Source organism: Asparagus officinalis, chromosome 8 (genome assembly GCF_001876935.1).
Source record: "Asparagus officinalis chromosome 8, Aspof.V1, whole genome shotgun sequence".
NCBI classification, from domain to species: domain Eukaryota; kingdom Viridiplantae; phylum Streptophyta; class Magnoliopsida; order Asparagales; family Asparagaceae; genus Asparagus; species Asparagus officinalis.
In genome coordinates, this window is record NC_033801.1 from 110,667,591 (window position 1) to 110,686,383 (window position 18,793).

Below are 18,793 nucleotides of genomic sequence, written 5' to 3' on the forward strand. Positions count from 1 at the left end.
GTGAAAATTTCTTCCTAACCAGCAATTTAGATATTCCTGTTAAGAAAAGAGAGAAACTCCTCGGAGGAGATTCCAAACTTCTTACAAGGAGAGATTACAATCTCTATGTGGGGAGGGGGAGGGGGGGACACTCTTCTTCTATATTCAAAGCTTTACCCACTATAGATTATTTTTTCGTCTATAATCCACCGACTCTAGCATTGAAAGAGATTTTGGGGGAACTTAGGCTTGAGCTTGCTCACGAGCACATGTTCTCTAACCACTAAGCCCCAAGACCCAAATTTATGAGCCAAAACAACTCTTTTCCGTGTTGCCTCACATTTCCTGTCGCAACAACAATCTGACTATCCTAGTCATCGTCTCTTTTATACGATCCTATCCTAGGCATCGTCTCTTTTATACGATCTTGATGCCTCAATCTCACCATGTCGAGCGTACTTTTTATCATACACTAAATAACCACCTCTTACTAAACTTATCCGATGAATTTGCAAAAAATAAAAAGGGTAAAGAAATTAAATAGGATGATTATTTGTGCTCCTGTAATTACTTCTGCCAAATCAAAATTATAAAAAGAAACTACACCAATCGATTAGTTGAAGAGATATGTGATCCAATATCCTCTCATTTCACAAAGTTTGGTGCTCAGTCCATTTTCCTTATCTTTTCAGACTCTCACCCATCTACTCCCTTCTCTTTCACGGAACAGTTAACAACCAGGCATCAATTCGATTAGACTCCACCTAATGCCACATTAACAATAAACAGAACTAACAAGCAAAAGCTTTACTCAACTTAAATAAATCAAGATCTAAAAAAAGATTCTCTTTTTCCATTCAGACCTCCACTAGAAACTGGCCCTAACAAGAAACCAATAGATTATCTCAGCTTTTTGTCATTTTCCTTTCACCCTTGTGTTAACCATCATAACAATTAATAAACTAAAGCAAATTACGCAATTAATATGTTTTAGATTTTCTTCACCCAAATCTTTCTCATTTACAGATTTACCCTTTGAATCTGAATATTTAGTAATTTATCGCTAAAATGAGTGAAAATATCCCTCTTGTGCGGGACCATTATGCTTCAAATGCTCCCCTCTCTACCAAAAAAAAAAAAAAGAAGAAGAAGTTTTTGCCCGTTTACCCTCCCACCTATCTTCCTTTCACGCTTGTTACCGTCCAAATATTAGTTAATTTACCATGCGAATTTTGACAGTGTTAAATGAGAGGCCGGTAAAAATCCAATCTCGAAGAACGTAAGGATGAATTATAGTAAGCGTGCGTGCTTGGGTATATATAGGCAAAAAGAGCTTGTTATCTTTTAATTATGATTAATGCAACTATCATCACTTCACCACCCACTTCTACCAAAAAATAATAAAAAATAATAAAAATTTCACCTTTTTTCCACAATTTTTGCATTGTAGTAAGATGGGTCTTTTTAAATTCTTGAAAAAAGCCATAGAAACATCTTTGCTACAGCCCTCCTCTCTCTCTCTCTCTCTCTCTCTCTCTCTCTCTGCATTGATGGTGGATTGCCATAGACTGCAACTGCTGGAGTCTTGTTTTTTCTGAGTTCAGTCTGCAAAAGTTCCAAAAAGGGCAAAAGGGGAGAAGGGTCTGAAGTGAGGAAGAAGGAGATGTTGCCATTTTGACTCGAAGCCCTTGTCTTGTTTTTCCTTTCACTCTCTCTCCCCCCTCTGTGTCTCTCTCTCTCCCCTCTGTTTTCTAATTCATGAGAATGGCGGGGTTTAGTGTCAGCATGGAGACCAGCTGTGGTGCTTTGTTCACAGAATTAGAGGTTCTCTCTCTCTCTCAAGAATTTTATTTTCTGAAAAAGTAGGAAATTGTCTTTTTTCCAATTATTTTGTAATTTTTATTCCTAATCCTGAGGTTTCACTGATGTGATGTACACTGAGGAGCAGGTATTCTTTTTTTTTCCCTTTTATTAATTTGTCTTCTTGATTTTTTAATAAAATCATCTTCAGGTTAAACTGAAGAATGGATTTTCTGAAATTGGTTTTGTAAATAAAAAAAATGTCATAATATATTGTTTACTTTCTTCATTTACTCACTATTTTTCCTTCGTTGAAAAGGGTATGAGAATTTGCGTTGTAAAGTGATTTTCTTTTCTACTTTTGTTTCTTTTAATTATTGTTTTGGGATTATTTTCTGATAATTTTTTTAATGTTTTAATACAGATATTGTTTATTCATTTTTTGTTTTGCTAATTTTTTCAACCATGGGGTTTTTGAGTTCTTATTTACTTTCGTCTTTTATTTTGTTAAAGTAATTATGCTGAAAAATTGCATTTTAATGTTGAAGGATGAAACTTGATCTCTTTTATTATCATTTGTTATGACTTGAACTTCTCCAAATTTGGGTTGCGTTCTAAGTGTTATACAGTGAATCTTTAACTGGTAAGTTGTAATGAATTCTCATGTACTGAGGCCGTCTAATTCACTGAATGAAACAGAAAATATGGGCAGAGATTGGGGAGAGTGAAGCAGATAAAGGCCGAATGTTATCGGAGATCGAGAGAGAGTGCCTGAAAATTTATCAAAGGAAGCTCGATGAAGCAAGCGCTTCAAAAGTACAGCTTCATCAGTCGGTGGCAGCCAAAGAAGCAGAGCTTGCAGCTATCATGGCTTCCCTTGGTGAATTCAGTCTTCATTCAAAGGTACAAAGAGATACAATTCAATTGAATGATCATTATGCTTTTTCTCCTAAAGCTATACTGAACTAATTGATCATATTTAGTGGTCTAAATGTTCCATTCACTGCACCAGAACTCCGATATTGTGGTAAGGTTTCATGGTTATAGTTTTGCACTCAACATGTCACTATAAGTTGAACGCCCTTTTTATGTGTCGATATTCAGACTATTTTATACTTTAAATGTGTGTCCGATGAGATTTTAACCTGGATTGATCTTATACTATCTTAAAATCCCTTCCTCTACATCAAAACTCCGGGACCCTGAACTCAACACAGTGTTGTCCTACTTTTTCTTAAATCCGTGTATTAATGCTGTGGCCAGTTGGATTTGAACTAGTTACGTTGGGGATTAATAGTTTTAGACGCCCGCAAGTAGAATTGTCAGTTTCATCTTTCATGCACCTATATGATTGGTGTTACTGTTGACATTTAATTTGTATATACAAAGGCACAGTTCATTCATTTATTGAGTCGCCGACTCTGGAACAATGGCATTCTTCTACCAACCATCCTAATTAGTCATGAAAACTTGGATTTTTCAGTGGGTCAGCCCTCGCCAACTACTTCTATAACTTGAATATAAAAGTTGAGTCCTTGTCTTGAACAATGTGGATTAAACTTGAAGCCTACCAATTGACTTTTTTTTTTAATTCTTTGTCAGTTCCGCTAGTACTTGCAGTAGAGAAAACTATTTCGTAAATGCTGTCCGCTCTTGGATAGTTGGTGCACCTGTGAAAGAACCCCCGCTCTTCGATAGTTGGTGCACCAGTGAAAGAACCCTTGGATCAAGTGAATGCAAACCCCCTTGTTTTGCACTCATCAGTCCCCCACTGGGGAGAGACAATTAATAGTTTCTCCTTGTAGAGATGATTGTTGATGCTTTTTTTACTTGTATTTGAAGAGAATCTGATGTGAGATGTTGTTATAATCTACACTATGAATTCTGTCATGGCTTAGGTCCATATTTTGCTTGCTCCATCTTTAGAAGTAAAAGTACTCAATACATTTGAGTTTGATGTTAAAAATTTGTAGGTGATAATTTAATCTAGCAATAAAGCCTATTGCTTAATTTTTTTATTGGTTTACATGGCTGAACTTTATCAAGTGCTATGTTACTCACCAGGATAATAATAAACTATTGACAATATGCCTGTTATTTGATATCACAATGATCATGGATGAAAATTATAATCAACTATAAAATTTCAGGTTTTCTAGTGAAATGATTGACCTTGGCTATATGTGAACAGATATCCATCTTTGGCCCTCACAGGGCAACATCTTGAATCTACCGATATTTTCCAGTCAACTCAGCATTGACTTTAGTCTTTCGATTAATTGCATTTCCCTCAAATTCAATGCAAGTCTAATATAACAGGAAATTCTCTTTCTTTCAGAAGGGTACATTTCATCGGATTATCCAAATTCAAAATACAGTCACTTATATCTTTGAGAACCTTGTTACTAATAAATATGAAAGTTGCAAGGCGCCTTATTACAAAGAATGTTTCGTGATATATAGCAATCAAGCTAATTCACAAGTATTTATAGATGCATAGACTTATGCTTTCCTGAAGCTTGGTACTATGCGCTATGAGACTACAAGAATATATATAGGCCTAATACTTCCTCTTCCAGAAACTACCCTGTTCAATGATTCATAAGCAGCTTCAATGTGGCATCTAGACGTCTTGTGAGATAATAATCTTGCTACATAGGCAAGTCAACCAGTGTTATATTTTAAATGAGAAATGGTTATATTTAGATTTTTCAGCCTTACATGGCTGTTGGTGTTCTCGTGTTATATGCTCCAAATTCCTCATGTAAATGTGTATCTATCAGTTATGATGTTTTTTTTCCAATCTTGGTATGCCAATTCTGCTCCTTATTTTGTGCACCCATTTTTAGTGATTAGTTCTTTATGTGGTAGCGTTACAATTTTTTTTTATGTGGTAGCGATACAATTTTTTTAATGGTTTTCTTTTTCCGAACCTGGTCCCGCCAAATCTTCTACTTGATTGCATGATTTAAGGCTTAAAAATTTTGTCCATCATATTCAGTTTATTTGTCCAACACTAGCTCTTAATTGCTTCACTTTTATATGCAGAATAGCAAAAGACAAGCATCCTTGAAGGAGCAACTTGCATCTGTTACTCCACTACTAGAGGATTTGAAATTAAAGAAAGAGGAACGGATAAAACAATTTGCTGATATACGCTTGCAGATTCAGAAGATTACTTCTGAGATGACAGAATTGAATAATCATTCTGATGAAGCCACTAATCCAGTTGATACTGAAGAACATGACTTATCAATGAGGAAATTTAACGAATACCAATCTCAGCTCCAAACTCTCCAGAAGGAGAAGGTATCTATTTTCTTTCATTAGTTCCATGTCATTCCCTCAATTTCCAGTTGCTATTGTGGGCACTGAGATAAGAAAGTGCCAATTGATACCAAAAGCATTGAGATCTTAATCTAAAATAATAGTAAGAGAGTTGATAAAGAGGAGAAAAAGAGAACAAAATGCTTCTTGTATTTTCATCTATATATAAGGTGATTCATTTTATGCATATTCTCATCAGACAATAGATGGCATGCATTGCCTAAATATCAGCTGCTAATAATTACAAAGCAACTACATATCATCCCTTAGTAAGACTTGATACATCAAATCCCTTAATTTTAACTTAGTATCCAAGGATCAACAATTGACCAAGTAAATCACTTAATCACCTGTATTTATCTAATTAAAGAAATAATGCTTCCGGAAAACCTTTTTTGTTTTTTGTCACCAGTCTGATCGGCTTCACAAGGTTCTGGAGTATGTCAGCGAAGTGCACACTTTATGTGCTGTTCTTGGACTAGATTTTCAGAAGACAGTGAACGAAGTGCATCCTAGTTTGCAAGAGACTAGCTCTGGGCAATCGACAAATATCAGTTATCACACATTGGAGGGTCTAGCTCAAGCTGTCCTGAGACTAAAATCAGACAAAAAAGTTCGAGTTCAGAAGGTTGGTACTTAGTAGAAGTTTATTTTCACTTTCTTTTCTTTGAAATAACTTCAGCTGGATTATAGGTTTTCAATTATTGTATTGTAGCTGCGAGAAAAAGTAGAGTCACTGGTTGAACTCTGGAAGTTAATGGACTCGCCTGAAGAAGAGAAGAGAAGTTTTGGAAGGCTTAAGTATATCCTTGGATCACCAGAAGAGGAGATTAACTATAAAGGTGTGCTGTCAGAAGAAATTATTGAGCAGGTTTGTTGTTGAACTATCATCTTTAGCTTTCATTACATCCATAAAGACAGCAAATTAAAGATTCGTTGTTGTGTTCGACAGACAGAAGCTGAAGTTGAAAGGCTGACAAAACTTAAAGCCAGCAGAATGAAAGAACTTGTTTTAAAAAGAAGGATCGAATTGGAAGAACTATGTAAGAAAGCACACATGGAGCCCGATATGAGCACTGCACCTGAGAAGTCTAATGCACTGATAGATTCTGGTATGATATTATACCACAATATTCTGAATTCAAAAATGGGTATAAGGTGGCTACTTATTTTGCTAAGAGTTAATTGCGTATAGACCCCCTTTAACTATTGCCCAATCGCTGATAGACCTCTCGCCCAATTGCGGATAGACCTCCTGAGTGAAGATAGTTTTGACTCTTTTACCCTTAGGATTTTTATCTATCAAAAAATAATTTCTCTTTTCTCTGAGGTTAAAGGAGTCAAAAGAGTTCTCTCAGGGATTTTATGCAGCAAACTACACGGGGGCTATCAGGAATTGCCCGATGGTGCAGGGGGTCTGTCAGCAATTAACCCTTTTGGTAAACGACCTACCAATATATAGGGTAGCGTTGAGGCTCATCTTGCTAGTCACATAGAAGATTGTGAACCTCGCCACTTTTGTATCTTGGTAGTTTATTTTACTAAATGATTCGGCGGCTTATATCCAGTATACCCTGTTGTGGATGACTTTGCACATATGGTGATTCTCTGACTTGGTTTTTGAATTCAGGTTTGGTGGATCCTTGTGAGCTTTTGGCCAACATTGAGGCACAAATACTGAAGGCAAAAGAGGAGTCTATCAGTAGGAAAGAGATTATGGACAGGATAAGCAAATGGCTTGCTGCCTGTGAAGAAGAAACCTGGCTTCAAGAGTACAACCAAGTAATTATTTCCTTCCACGCCACTTTTATTTGTCTATCTGTGTATCACAGCCACTTCAGAACTCTTAAAGTCAACGTCTAAATTCTGTTAAAATTCTGGTTGTTATTCTGAAAGGTCATTAAATCTTTATACCTTTATACTAAAATCATTCAAATTTTTTTGTTTCATTTGATAATTCTTCCTAAGCACCTACTATGTTAAAAATTTTAGGGAATATTTTTTCCAGCCCCATGCTTAGCTGAATCATATTGTCTTATATGCCTCACCTTGCTTTGTGTAATTAGGAAAACCCTAGTGAGTTTATTAGCTGTCTTTAGGATTTTATTTATAGTGTTTAAGGAAACAAAGAAGTTGGCCCTAACCAATGTGAGACTAAACAATAGTAAATAACTATTCTCTCAACACTCCCCCTCAACTGAGCATACATATCGTACATGCCTAGCATGTTACAGATAAAATTCACTCGTGTTCTCCTAAGAGGTTTAGTGAGAATATCTGCAAGTTGATGTCTGATGGTATGTGCTTGACTCTAATGATTCTCTTTTCCATCTTCTCACGAATCAAGTGGCAATCAATCTCTATGTATTTTGTCCTCTCATGAAACACTGGGTTCTCAGCGGTGTAAATGGCGGCCTTATTATCTCCATACAAGCTCATGAGACACTCCGGAGGATAACCAAACTTTGTTAGTATATCTCTAACCTAGATCAGCTCGCAAGTCAAATTCGTCATGGCTCGATACTTAGACTCAGCTGTAGATTGAAAAACTACACTCTGATTCTTACTCTTCCATGATATTAGATTTCCTCCAAGAAACACACAAACACAATACCCAATAGTTGACCGTCTGTACTCAAGAGATCCTGCCCAATCTACATCTGAGAATTCTGCAATTCTCGTGTGATCTATTTGAATAGAGTACTCCTTTTTCTGGAATTTTCTTGAGGTACCTAAGAATCCTCTTCACGACTTCTATATAAGATTTCCTAGGTGCCGAGAGAAACTGACTGACTACAGTAACAGAAAATGCAATATCCGCGCTCGTAACTGTTATACAAGTCACCTGTATTCTTCAATATCCTCCGGTAACTCCCTCTGAGTCAATAGTAGTTTGATCTTATCATCCGTAGGTGAGTCAATGCCCTTGCATTCTGACATCCTAGCATTTAGCAACATATCAAGTGCATATTTTCTCAGAGATAAGAGAATTCTCTTCTTCCATCTATCTACCTCGATACCCAAAAAATATTTTAAGGATCCAATGCCCTTAGTTTGAAATTGTTGCTGTAGATACGTTTTAAATGACTAATGCTCTGTGCATCATCGCTAGTTATCACAATGTCATCAACATATATAACCGAAAGGATCTGCTTCCCACCATGAAATCACGAAAAAATTGAGTGGTTTTTCTGAGCTCGATGAAGACTAAAGGTCTGGACAACTACGGCAAAATGTCCGAACCAAGCCCTCGGAGATTGCTTCAAACCGTAGAGAGATTTTTTTAATTTGCAAGCCTTACCACACTCTCCATGAGCAACAAAACCTGGTGGTTGCTCCATATAAACTTCATCATCAAGAATGCCATTAAAAATATATTTTTAACGTCTAACTGATATAGTGGCCAGTGATAGAGAGCAGCAAGCGAAATAAGAATGTGGACAGATGTCATTTTAGCTACAGGAGAGAATGTATCAATATAATTAAGGCCATAGATATGTGAATACCCCTTCGCAACTAGTCGAGCTTTGAGGTGAGCTAGAGAGCTGTTGATGTTAGCTATCAAATAGGGAATAATTTGCAGTTTTTTAAAGTGATTAAAGTCCTCTAATTCCTTCTGATGTATGGCTTTAGGGTTTTCTATTTTTCCTGCACAAGAAAGAACTCATAAGAGGCCGGAATTTGGTTCTCTGGTTGTTCCTCCGACAATCAAGTCAGTAGATAATCTTGAGTAGAGAAATATAGAGTTAGGTATTAGTTATGTCAAAAAAACTAAAGAGAGTTACCTTATACAGTTCCTCTCCTTTTTATAGTGAATCTGAGGGGAAAAAAGATAACTTGGGCCGAGTCCAGCTAGGCAGCTGAGTCGGCAGACATGTGCTACGTGTCGGTTGTTGAGGGATGTGAGCCTTTTAGTCATGTATTATGGGAATGACAGCAGGTGTTCGGTGCTGATTGGATCCGATGAGTCATAAAAGGCTATCAGAGCTAGAAAAATGATGATTTTGTTAGAGCAGTTAATGCAAGGATAGGCGCCTGTCGACACAGGGTTCAAGAAAACTACCGACTCTTTTAGTCGTCCAGCTAATGGTCGACTATACCTATTGATGGCTGATACAACGGGCCAAGTGTGGGTTATTCGCAAGAGCGACTGGCCAGATTGGATGACAAGTACTGCCTTTTGATTTGGACACGCGAGATGTCAGTTGAATAGTGGGCTGAGTCGGGTAGCTTGTGGAGTCGATTGAAGGGTTGGCCAAGTAGTTCGCAGTTTGTCTCGGTTACGCGAGATGTTGTTGGCTGAACAGTAGGCCGAATTGGGTGGAGATTATCTTCGTCTTGAATTAGATGTATTAGGTATAGTGTAAGACACGTGACGATTGCTCTATGAAGATGAATATTTAGTATTTTTTAGGGGTACAACAAGAGCTATCTGAATTTACTTTGACAGTGTAAACCCATTTATGACCAACCGCTTTCTTCCCTGGTGGTAGAGAAACAAGATCCCCATTTCTTTTAGAGGCCGTCATTTCTTCTTGTATTGCCGTTGTCCAACCTGTGTTAGATAGAGCTTCTGATAAATACTTGGAAAGTGAGAATCCAAAGAAGACATGAACGAGTAATATGATGGAGTTAACGAAGCGTAAGAGATATAGTGTGTGAGAGGATACCGAGAACTTCGAGAACAAAATCTCTTATCCTTTCAGAGGGCAATGGGTGAAATCCATGTCGGATATACGAGCAGTTAGCTATACGAGCACATTTTGAGTTGTTAATATATTAGGCTCTTGGGTGGATTGAGACGATGACTTAGGTTGTAAAGCAGTACGTCTTCTATAAATCTGAACTGGTTCCGCAAATTTAGATGGTAGATTAGTCCGTACAACAGCCTTAGAAGGAACATTGACACTGATTTTCCGTACAAGAAGATAATCATAATCATCTTGAGGGTCTAAAAATTTATCAAAGGCAACATGTCCTAGTTTGTTCTCAATGAAGGTAATATCAGCTGAAATAATATATCGATTCGGGGATGGACAATAACATCTGTATCCTTTTTGAGTCCTAGAATATCTAAGAAAAATACCTTTAAGAGATCGTGAATCTAACGTCGTCTGTTGAGGACTATGATTGTGATTAAAGCACAGATCCAAAGATCTTAGGAGATAAATAAAAAGCGTCTTCAATCGGATAAAAGGGGGATCAAGATTTTATTCTGTAAGACAGATGAGATTTTATTGATCAGGTAGCAGGCTGTTAAAATGGCATCACCCTAAAAATATTTTAAAACTTGACGATGAAATGACAATGTCCTAGCAATTTTGAGTAAGTGTCTGTTCTTACGTTCAGCAACCCTATTCTGTTGGGGTGTGTAAGTACAAAAAGACCGATGTAAAATTCTATTTTCTTCCAAATATTTTATGAAAGAGCTTTCAAAATATTCCTTAGCGTTATCTGGTTTTAAAGTTTTGATGATGGGTGAAATTGATTTTTAATCTCAGCACAGAAAACTTTAAAAATAGAGAACACTTCAAAACGACTTTTCAGCAAGTAAATCCAAGTCATACGAGAAAAGCCATCTACAAAACTAATAAAATATTGAAAATCGAGTTTGGATGGAATAGAACAAGGACCCCATACGTTGGAATGTACTAAATCAAAAGGGTTATTGACTCGTTTATTGACGCCATTGTTATCGAGGCGCGGCGCAATGCGGGGCGCAAAGGCCCCTTACGCGCACCATGCACAATGCACACAACGATGCGCGCGCCTCACTGAATTGAGACACGCAACTTAAACTAATATTTTCCAACATAAGATAAAGAAGCATATAAGCAACATGTTTATAAATTATCACATAAACAAACCAAGAAATATAATTTCACCGACTAAATCACGAAAGAGTCTTAATTAGCATGCATAACATAGAGAAGTTCATAAATTTTCACAAATCACAATGCAAGATAATCTCCAACATAAACAAAAATCTATGAAACAAAACAAGCAAGTAACAAATAAGAAATATGTATTTTCATTTAAAATATGATATGTATTTTTAAGTAATAATTAGGTGATTAAAAAAACATGATTGTTCATAATTTTTTAGTTAGCATTCTTAATTGCTATTTGTTAGTTAGCATGAAAAGATAGAGAATGGAGATAACAATTATCAAGGTTTTAAATGTCGGATGTTGAGTTCATATCGGATGGCTGAAATCCATGTCGGATAGCAAAAATCAGGGATATATCGGGGAACATTGACTAAATATCGGATTGTTATATCGGGTAGTACGCATATGTATAATATCATGTCCTAAATGTAATCTAAGCATTCATAAATTCAATATAAGCATAATTTATAAATTCTATAGACTAAACATATAAAAAAGTAAATAATATATGGATTTGGGTTCATAAATTCTTTTTATCGGGTTCATAAAGAAACCCTTAAACATGAGAACGGGTCAAACAGGTTTGGGTATTTATCACTAAATCCAAACCCGATAACAAAAAACAGATCTTAAAAAAAGTACCATATCAGTCGATTTTTCAAAGCTAAAAAATAGGCTGATATGATCCTGATATTTCCGATTTGGCCCTGAAAACCGACATACGAGTTGAAAACGTCCATGTCGTGTCGGTCAAGCCCTCAAACCGATATGTCGGCCGACATGTCGGACATATCGGCCGACATTTAAAACCTTAAAATTACGTAGTACATGTTCATAATTTTCTAGTTAGCATGCTAATTAGAGAAAGAAATTACAATTAGCAAACAAGTATACTAAATTACTAATTATTATTTCCTTTTTATAGGTTAAACATGAAAAGATAGAGAATGGATTAGCAACTAGCAATAAAGAGTCTATTACATGATATAAATATGTAATATGTAAATTATTTAAAAAAACAAAAGAAATAGTCTATTACATGACGCAGGTGTCACGCGCGTACGAGGCGCGCGTCTCGTGTGCGTGCAGCGCCCCGCCTCTGGTGCGGGGCGCAATTGCCCCAGCTGACAGCGCCCCCGTCTCGTGTGCGTGCAGCGCCCCGCCTCTGGTGCGGGGCGCAATTGCCCCAGCTGACAGCGCCCCGTGCCCGGGGCGCACGTCTCGATACGCGACTCGGGTAAGATACCCGTCGGTGTTTTCCGAGTTGACATGACTTACACTCTAAATACTCGACATGATTTAAATCTAAAATCAAAGTTTTAAGAATTGAAAGAGGGGGATGACCAAGCAGACAATGTGCTTCAAAGGCTGATGTGGAGCTGATACATGCCACCTGGGAAGGGACAAAGTTTAGTTCGTACAAGTCTCTCCTCTCACGTCTAGTGCCAATCATCTTTCTTGTCCCAAGTGCCTAAAAAATACAATGTGTAGGAAAAAATATTATAGTGTAGTTTAATGCTTTAGTAATTCTACTGACAGATAAGAGATTAAAAGGAAAAGAAGAAAGATATAGCTCAGAGAAAAGTGGAATAATATTAATATTGGTAGATCCAATACCCTCCACAGGTGTGGTGGATCCATTAGCCAATACTACTAAAGGAAATGCGGTGATAGGTGTACATGAGGATAATACACCTTGGCTCCTAGTCATATTATCAGTTGCTCCTGAATCTATAACCCAAGTATGAGATGATGACGATGTAAGACAAGTAGTTAGTTTACCTGTCTGAGCAAGCGGAGCCGTAGTAGGAGAGGATTAAGTATTCTTTAATTGCTGAAATAACTGGAGTTGAAACCGCTCAAACTAGCGGCGAGTGTCTTCATCCATAGGACTCTCCTGTGTAGCCACATGTGTACTCTGGGGTTACTTTTCCTTATAGCTGAGGACAGTGAAATTTTATGTGATCCGGATCCTTAAAATAATGATAATAGTTGATAATAGATAGAGAGACCAGATGAACCCTTCCCTGTAGGCTGTAGCTCCTCGTGAACTATCACCTCGTCCTCCACATACTCCAAAATGTCCTCCACGTCTACCAAAGTGGCGTCCACCATGAACACCTGCTCGACTAGTTGTCTGTCTAGTCTGTGTGGCGAGAGTGGACATGTTTACAGACTCTGCAGTAGTACTTGCTAGCACAACTGGCGCTGCTGATCGTAAAAAGTAACATATTTCTAAAGAACGTATAACAGAGCTTTCAATAACCTGTGGCCTTGCTGAATTATAAGATTGTGGAATTGAACCAAGAAAGGTGGATACCATCAATTGATCCCACTAATTTTGCATCTTCTGAATATTCTCTATAATGGAAAAAATCTGTCTTAGCTCCTCTGCGAGGCGATTGAACTTTTCGTAATGCTCCTCAAAAGTCTGACTATGTTTGTCCATCCTGCTTCGAAATAACTCCTGAATGACATTATACGCATGATTGGCATGTCCTCGGCCTAAGTAATGTTGTTCCAAGAACTTCCACACCTGTTTCACTATATTACAGTGAATTGTTAGCTGAAGGACCTGTGGTTTCATGTTGTTCAAAATTTAAAGATGTAGACTAGTATCATCTTGTTTCCAGGATACCATAACTGGTACGAGAGGGTCATCTGTAAGATGATGATCCTTTCCCTATCCTGAAATATAAACTCAAACTAGTTGCTTCCCAAGTAAGTAATTAGACCTATTCAATTTTTGGTTGGTGATCCTGTTATAGAGCACCTCTGTGTGGATCTTCATCTCATCAATCGAAATAGCAGAATTACTGGAGGATGCCATCAATATAGCAAATAAGATCCTTTAACTAGTAATCTCCTAAAAATAAACTATCAACCTCACTCAACAATAATCAAATCATCAACTAATCAACACAAGTAATTTGTTTAATAAGTAAAATCGTCCCGTCAATAACGACTTATCATTTATCTCACAGAGATTGTTAACGACTGATCGTAACATAGAGCTAAATAATTAGCTGAGGATTTATAAAAATCTAATTGGTAAGCTAAATGATTAGCTAAAGATCTATAAAGATCTAGTTGATAAGCTAAATGATTAGCCGGAGATCTATGAAGATCTAGTTGATAAACTAAATAATTAGCTGAAGTGTGAAAACGACAAAGAAATTTAAGAAAAACGTGAAAAATAAGCTAGACAGACTCCACCACATCCTGGTGTGGTGTCTGCCACACCCAGGTGACAGAATCTGTCCCTGTTGACATGGTGTGGTGTCTGCCACACCCAAGTAGCAGAATCTGTCCTGTTTTCAGGGTTGTGGTGTCTGCCACCCTTGGGTGTGGCAGACTCATTTTTTAGAATTCCAATCTGTTTGGGATTATATTTTGTTATAAATAGAGACACGTTTTTAGGGTTTCTTTGGCTTTGATTGGGCTTTGATTAAGTATTAATTGGGGGATATTTAGAGCATAAAAAAGAGGTTTTTTTGAGCTATTGGTTAGAGTTTTATTTTGGAGAGAATTAGAGATTTGTTGGTGAGATTAGTTGGTTGTTTTGAGTGATTTATAATCTTAGTTTGTACTCTTCTTCTCTATTAGTGAAAACCTCATCCCTTTCTTGTCCCGTGGACTTAGGCAACTTGTCGAACCACGTAAAATTCATTTGTTTGTGTTTGTGCCGTTATCTTGAATTGTTTAGCCTTCTATCTCGATGTTTGGTTCGGTTCCTCGAAGCACAATAATTTGACCGTCGTGCACAACAAGTGGTATCAGAGCTCGGGATACGCTTAGGCTATTTGGAGGAGTAGATCGTTTTGGAAGTTTGTCTAGGGCTTCAGTTGGTGATAAATGAGAGATTTTTACTATTGGTGATCTTGTCTACCGTCGTGTGGGGGTGAGATCTTTCAGAGGCTATTATTAGAGTTTCAGTTGGAGGTAAAAATCTCTATTTTTAGTTTGGATTTATTCTTTGTTTGTTCCACATTGGTTTGTTGGTGCTTTGAGATAAATGGTTGAGAAATGAGTTATGGAGGATACTTCCGGCGAGAAGACTGTCCAAAGTTTGAATATTTACTCTATGAAGATAAACATGGAGAAGTTTAATGGCACAAACAATTTTGACCTTTGGCGATACGAAATCTTAGATGCGCTCAACGCGCAAGATTTAGAGGATACATTAGAGTTGGACGGGAAACCAGACGACATTAAGGAAAATGTTTGGAAAAAGATGAATAGAATGACGTGTGGTGTGATTAGATCTTGTTTGACTCAAGATTTGAAATATGATGTGATCAATGAGACTTCGGCTAAGAAGATTTGGGAGATCCTTAAGAGCAAGTATTTGACCAAGAGCGTGAAGAATCGCTTGTATTTGAAGATGAGGTTTTACCGCTTCCAATTGAAGAAAGGAATCTTCATTGGTGATCACATGAACCACTACACGAAGCTTCTTACGGATTTGGCGAATATAGATGTGATGATTGAAGATGAGGACAAGGTGGTGTTGTTGAGTTTCTTGCCTGACGAGGAATATGAGACCTTCATTCTTACTCTTATTAGTGGAAAGACATCTCTTTTGTATAGTGAGGTCACCGTTGTACTTGTAAATTATCAGTTTCGAAGGAAGGATAATGAGACTTCAGTTGAGCCGGTAGCGGGAGCATTGGTCGCAAGAACAAAGAGTCCAAACCGAAATAGGAGGTCACAGTCTAGAGGAGCACATTCTGGAGTTCGTAAGAATCAGTGTGCTTTTTGTAAAGAAGATGGACATTGAAAAGTCGAATACCCAAAGTTGACAGATCGAGTCGGGAAGAATAAAGGAAAAGCTACTCAAGCTTCAGAGGTGAATGTTGTCAAGGCTAGTGGTGACAATTCAGATTCTTCGAGCTACTCGTTATCTGCACTACCGTCAGTTTGTGTTACCGACTCTAAAGAGTGGATGTTGGATTCGGGTGCTTCATACCATATTTGTCCTAGGAGGAATTGGTTCTCCAGCTTTCAGGAGTTGGAAAGAGGGGATGCCGTGTTCATGAGTAATGATCATGAATGCCCTATTGGTGATATCGGTACCGTTCGTATTAGGATGTGTAACGGGGTGATTCGGGAGTTGAATGAAGTGAGGTTCGTTCCTCAGTTGAAGAAGAACATCATTTCACTTGGAGTTTTGAAGGCAACATGCTATATGATGACCTTAGAGGATGCATGTTTGAAGGTCACATTTGGGTCCATTATTGTGAGGAAGGGCATCAGGAGGAAGAATTTGTATTATTTGATTGGAAGCACGGTGATTGGTAGAGAGCTGACGACTTCTTTAGATTTGGCTAGACTGTGGCATTTGTTGAGGCTGGGGTATTTGATTGGTTGTGCGGTGCATGGTTTGTTGAGGAGTGTTTTGACCTGCAGATTGAAGTCCTGTGAGCACATTGGTATGAGCAAGAAGACTGAGTTGGAGTTTGACACTTCTATCCATCAATCGAAGTCTTTTAGGTGGTGTTCATTCAGGCATTTGGGGACCTTCCAAGGAGGCATCATTGGGAGGTAATCGATATTTAATTTTCGTAGTTGGTGATTATTCTAGGTATTAATGGGTTGTGACCAAGTTCCGTTGGTTTGAAGTCCTAGAAGTCAACAATAGGTGGAAGAAGTGTATTGGCAGAAAGGTAACCCGTCGTTCTGGTTTTGGTATGGGTCCTTTATTGCGTTTGTGCCGAGCTCATGGCAGTTTGAGACACTTCATTGGAGAGAAAACATTGGGGCGACGAGATGAGATGTCAAATTTGGTAATTGATATTAAGTTTCCGTAGTCGGTGTTTGATGTCGCGCATTGGTTTTGGTGTTCGGGCTTCGACATATTTAGGTCATCTTAGTCATAGGTTACTGACTGCTGCGTTTGGAGATTTAGGATCTGGTGGGGCTGTTTTAGATTTTGGGTTGCGTCGGATATTTGGTTACCCAGTATTTTATCACATCGAGGATATGAGATTTGATCCGATTGCACATTTGGGATTCAGAGACGTGTTTGGTTATCAGGTATTGGCTTCTGATTTTGTTCTGAGCAGGTATGTCACATTTGACTTTCGACAAGTGGAGAGTGTTGATCAGATCATTGGGATATCACAGCGGATGGAGAGTCATGCTACTCCACGTTGGGTGGAGCTTATTCTACAATACTCTAAATTATACTGCATCGTTTGGAATTTCAGCTGAGGTGACATAGTTTGGAGATCATTTGGATTTGGATGCAGATGATGAATTGATTTTGGATTCAAGTGCAGCTGGTGGACATAGTTCGCATTTGGTTATGACCGTTGGTTCACCTCAGGTGGATGTGTTTAGATTGTTTCACTTTGGGGCCATTTGGAGAGCTATCAACCGCAGATTTGTTGATGATGTTGGAGAAGGGTTGCGAACTCTTCTAGTTGATTGAGGGTATTTGGAAGCCGTCTGGTAAACTACGTGAAAGCTTAATTCCTTAGGCAAGAGGATACGTAGGCAATCATTTATAATGCAACCGGTTTAGTGAGTTGATACCGATATTTGGAGTTTGTTCGCATTCTCGTTTGGGTTCTCGACTTGTTGTGGATTGAGTCTGTTGTCGTGGTTTTGTTCCACTTCGTACTGGACGCAACAAGTGAGACGTTTGATTTGGTTGGTGTCGGCTCAATTTTGGGAAAACTTTATTGAGATGGAGAATTGTGAAAACGGCGAAGGAATTTGAGAAAAACGTGAAAAATAAGCAAGACAGACTTCACCACACCTTTGTGTGGTGTCTGCCACACCCAGGTGGTAGAATTTGTCTCTGTTGACATGGGTGTGATGTTTGCCACACCCAGGTGTGACAGAATCTGCCCTGTTTTCAGGGGTGTGGTGTCTGCCACCCCCTGGTATGGCAGACTCGTTTTTTAGAATCCCAATCTGTTTGGGATTGTGTTTTGTTATAAATATAGACACGTTTTTAGGGTTTCTTTGGCTTTTATTGGGCTTTAATTAAGCATTGATTGGAGAATATTTGGAGCACAGAAAAGAAATAGTTTTTAAACTATTGGTTAGGGTTTTATTTTGGAGAGAATTAGAGATTTGTTGGTGAGATTAGTTGGTTATTTTGAGTGATTTGTAATCTCAGTTTGTACTCTTCTTCTCTATTAGTGAAAACCACATCTTCTTCTTGCTCCGTGGACGTAGGCAACTTGCCGAACTACGTAAAATTTGTTTGTTTGTGTTTGTGCCGTTATCTTGGATTGTTTAGCATTCTATTTCGACGTTTGGTTTGGCTCCTCGAAGCACAACAATTTGGCCGCTGCGCACAACATGAAGATCTACGAAGATATAGTTGATAAGCTAGATAATTAGGTTAACTTTTTTAACCGATGAGTGAACAGTATTGTTGGATGAATAGTAATGGATGAACAGTATCTCGGCGGATGAACAATATTGTCTAGGGTTTGGTTGTGGAGGGTGACGGCTACAGTTTAGAAATTTGGAGAGAGAAAAGAGGGTGATTCTGATATCATGTAATTAAGAAAACCCTAGTGAATTTATTAGCTCCCTCTAGAATGTTATTTATAGTGTTTAAGGAAATAAATAAATTTGTCTTTAACCAATGTGGCACTAAACAATAGTAAACAACTAACTACTCTCAACACTTTGGAAGAAAAACGTCAAATGAGATTTGCCTTCTGATTACCTTCCACTTCCACTTGGACAAGATAAGATATTTTAATTAAAATAGAACATTCTGTCCATAAAATGTCCGACTTAATATTCTACTTTTTAATGAAGATCTAAAGTAA

General features: G+C 37.8%; 1 protein-coding gene across 1 annotated transcript in view; it reads left to right on the plus strand.

Annotated features, from left to right (window-relative positions):
* The window catches only part of LOC109819854 (65-kDa microtubule-associated protein 6-like), a 20,446-nt gene continuing 3,011 nt past the window's right edge, over positions 1,359–18,793 (plus strand). Inside the window, exons 1-7 of the mRNA XM_020385803.1 lie at positions 1,359–1,803; positions 2,479–2,682; positions 4,828–5,088; positions 5,519–5,734; positions 5,822–5,977; positions 6,059–6,218; positions 6,737–6,888. Of these exons, the coding sequence (XP_020241392.1) occupies positions 1,738–1,803; positions 2,479–2,682; positions 4,828–5,088; positions 5,519–5,734; positions 5,822–5,977; positions 6,059–6,218; positions 6,737–6,888 (1,215 nt within the window). The 5' untranslated portion in view covers positions 1,359–1,737. The remainder of the gene's footprint in view (positions 1,804–2,478; positions 2,683–4,827; positions 5,089–5,518; positions 5,735–5,821; positions 5,978–6,058; positions 6,219–6,736; positions 6,889–18,793) is intronic.